The sequence below is a fragment of the Nuphar pumila genome, chromosome 7 (assembly GCF_984573655.1).
Source record: "Nuphar pumila chromosome 7, dmNupPumi1.hap1.1, whole genome shotgun sequence".
NCBI classification, from domain to species: Eukaryota; Viridiplantae; Streptophyta; class Magnoliopsida; order Nymphaeales; family Nymphaeaceae; genus Nuphar; species Nuphar pumila.
This window is the reverse complement of record NC_143255.1, coordinates 21,318,895-21,322,345: the sequence shown is the minus strand read 5'-3', so window position 1 is coordinate 21,322,345 and position 3,451 is coordinate 21,318,895. Positions and strand designations below refer to the sequence as shown.

Sequence of the window (3,451 nt, the reverse complement as noted above, 5' to 3'; positions counted from 1 at the left end):
TGTCCCCATCCCCACCATATTTTTATCTGGTCTTATCCTAATAAATTGGTTCCAAGTCGGGTCATGAACAAACCCATTGACTGCCCTAGAAGATACCCACAAAAGCCTATATTACATCATTTTCCAACTAAGTCATTTTGGTCATTTATTCTCTCCCATTCATGTCCAAAAAGAAAATAGAAAATTCTTTTCTTTGACAAGAATGCAATATCAATGAGACAAACACAATCTGACTTTGTGTGACTTGTGCTTCCAACTGGTTGGTTATGTTCCCAATGCGACTCCTGTCCTTGGGATGCAGCCTGCTGCCTTTAATGCATCTTGAAATAATTTTCTTATATAAGTATACATATACATACACATAATTTCTTACAGCGCAAAGCCTAAGAACAACCACCTTCCTTTCATTCTCCATTTTCATCTTTTTTGGGCTCCAAGCCTCCAGCTTTTCTAACCATTATATGGAAGCTCCAATCTCCAAACAATAAACTCATCATCCATGGCAGAAACTTCAGTCATTCAGTGTCATCACCCTGACCAGAAGAAGCCACTGAAGCTCTTTGGTTTCCAAGTCTATGAAGAAGATGAATCAAATTCAAGTCATGGTGTTAGATCCTCGGAACCCAGCATAAATCCCGGCGGAGATGGCCGGAAGTATGAGTGCCAGTACTGTTTCCGGGAATTCGCGAATTCTCAAGCACTGGGTGGCCACCAGAATGCCCACAAGAAGGAGAGGCAGCGACTGAAAAGAGCACAGATGCATGCTAGCCGGAACCCGGTGGCGAGCACCTATGGGTTCCACTCTGTGGCTGGATCTATTATTTTCACACCTCATGCTTCAAGGCCGGTATTGAATTATCCCATTGAAGTTAAGAGCTTTCCAGCTCCGATCATGCTGCCGCCACCACGATCGCCCTCTTGGGCTTACCAGTCCCAGACATCGGGATTTGCTGGTGGCCCGTTTATGACACAACACGCATACAATTCCCGGCCTCCAATGTTTCCGGGCAGCAGCAGCAATCATCTCTCATTAACGCCCTATGCACCTTTGCAGTCCTATGCATCAGCTTCATCTGCAAAATTTTCTGGCGATAGCGATGCAGGCAGTTATTCAGACGAAGAAATCGGCTTGGATCTGCACCTAAGCCTTGGACCAGCAGCACCATGAAATTGCATTCTAAAGCTCCCCTGCTAAATCGGCTTCGCTATACTTGGCTCGGGTCATTTCTATCTCCTGGCTTGAAAGGCTAGACAGGCTGATCTATAGCTGGTATTGTAAAGCTTTTTATTTTTTATTTCTTAATGAAGAAATTTAGTGCTGAACTTCTTCAAGGCAATAAGATCATGTTAGCAACTAGGCAATAAGATTATGTTAGCCAAAAATGCCACTATATGGCATGTCCAAAGTACACTCATTTGCTGTTTCAGTTTAAAAAAGAAGGTAAATGACAATCCTACAAACACCGTGTTTGGATTTGGTTGAATTATGGCTCCATGGGAATTTACTTTCCATGGAATCATAGTGCCAAAGTTTTCCTCTCAACGGTGGAATTGCAACAGGCATTTGTTTTGATAGTTGTGGCAATTCTCTCATGACTGGGAAAAGAGGCCCAAGTTCCTTGTAATGCCCTATGAAACTTAAATTTCCCGGCTCAAGACAAATGGTGTTGAACCATATACAAAGGAACTGCAACAGTAACTCTGCTCTGATGCCATGGATCCTAACACTCCCTAAGACACATTTTCAAGAATACTGCATAATTTAGTTGAGGTTTTATGCTCCATGTAGCGCTGCTGTATATAACAATGCTACAGTTAGTTGACCATCACAAGATTGATGGATATGCAATGCAGTATAGAAAATGACGGAACTACCATGTTTGGTTGTGATTCCTTGCAGGTCTGCAGTACCTTGCAATGCTGCATAAATCTCTGACATACAAACTTTATGCATTATGCACTGTTTATAGGAGTGCCATAATGAGCCATCCGTGTTGAGATGTATCTTTTGTTAAAATAGTAACCAACATGTTTCTATTTGGAGATGAATGGTTCACTAAAATTTTGCCGTATTCCACCCTAAAATAACTCTTTTTTGTACTTGTTTATTCTGACGCATTCAAAAAAAGATAACTTAGATTTCAAGCCTGCAGACACTCATATGACAAATATTTGGTACTAATGAAGGTACAAAACTATTGAGTAGAAACCACCTTCTATTCATATTTTGTTTAGCTTTTTTAAATCTTACCCTACACATGATCTACGTAGTTCGTTTAGTGGGGAAAACGTTTTGAATCACGTGAATATGACATATATGCAGGTTTTTCAAAGGCTTTAAAAATTAACAGCCCATAATGTACTAAAACTTTACACTTTAAAATATCATATTATTATTTTTGGAAAAACATAATCAAAAGCCTGATCCTTAACAAACCATGCTGTATGATTGGATTGAAATCGTAAAAACTTGCACTTGGGATTTCCAGCTCAATAGTTTCATACCTTCAGTAGTACCACCTTTATTTTACATGCGTGCCTCCATTTTTGGCACTACACACTTGATCTACGTAGATCTAATCTCCAAAAGCAAAATTAACTCTTGGATCATGCTTAGCATGAGTTGTTTACTATTTTCATCTACTAAAGCTAACTTCAAGTTGATGTTTTGGTTCATTTTTAAGGCAGACTCACCTCGTGTGAGCATTTTGACTTTTCACTATTTTGGAAATTGAATCTAAGTAATATATTAGAGATATTAAACTATGGTAAACACATCTATACAGTTAGATCCAATATTTGGTGGCTCTTTCCATGCATGCAACCAAGAGTGAGTGTCAATAACCAACGGGGGCTCCTCTTGTCTGGTAGGAGCAGCTAGTGCACTTTACCTTGTGTTGGGGGAGTTGCAGGTTCAAAAACCCAATGGTATAGTTGTATAACTGGTAGGGATCTGCCTAACCCCAGCTTGCCTTTCAAAAAAAGAGTGAGACCACAATAGATTCCACCTTTCTCTCCACAATGATACGTGTTAAATGGGTTTTTCTGCACTTTAGATTTTTTTTTTTTGCAGTTTTGACCCCATATAAATGTGTCAGACATGATCTATTTATGAGAAATCCATACCTGGATCATGTGTTTTCAATGAAAAAAATGATATTTGGAGTCTCAAAAATTTACAAAGATTTTGGGCCGTTGATTTTTCGAACCTTATAAAAACCCACCCATGTGTCAGAATTGAACGCTTAAAGAGCTTATCCTTATAAAATCAAGTACATAAATCACATCAGTATGGTCAAATTTTATAGATAAAATGAAAAAAGATTGAAAAACTCATTTGGCGTGGTCATTTAGCACCTAATGTGTGAGCAACTACCAATCTCTCTCTCTCTCTCTCTCTCTCTCTCTCTCTCTCTCTCTCTCTCTCTCTCTCTCTCTCTATATATATATA

At 39.2% G+C, this 3,451-nt stretch overlaps 1 protein-coding gene across 1 annotated transcript; it reads left to right on the top strand.

Moving 5' to 3' along the window:
• Positions 1-499: 499 nt before the first annotated feature.
• On the top strand, positions 500-1,168 carry LOC149831469 (zinc finger protein 6-like). The gene has a single exon (XM_090013024.1). It carries the CDS (start codon positions 500-502, stop codon positions 1,166-1,168), a length of 669 nt encoding a protein of 222 aa, XP_089869150.1.
• Positions 1,169-3,451: the final 2,283 nt, after the last annotated feature.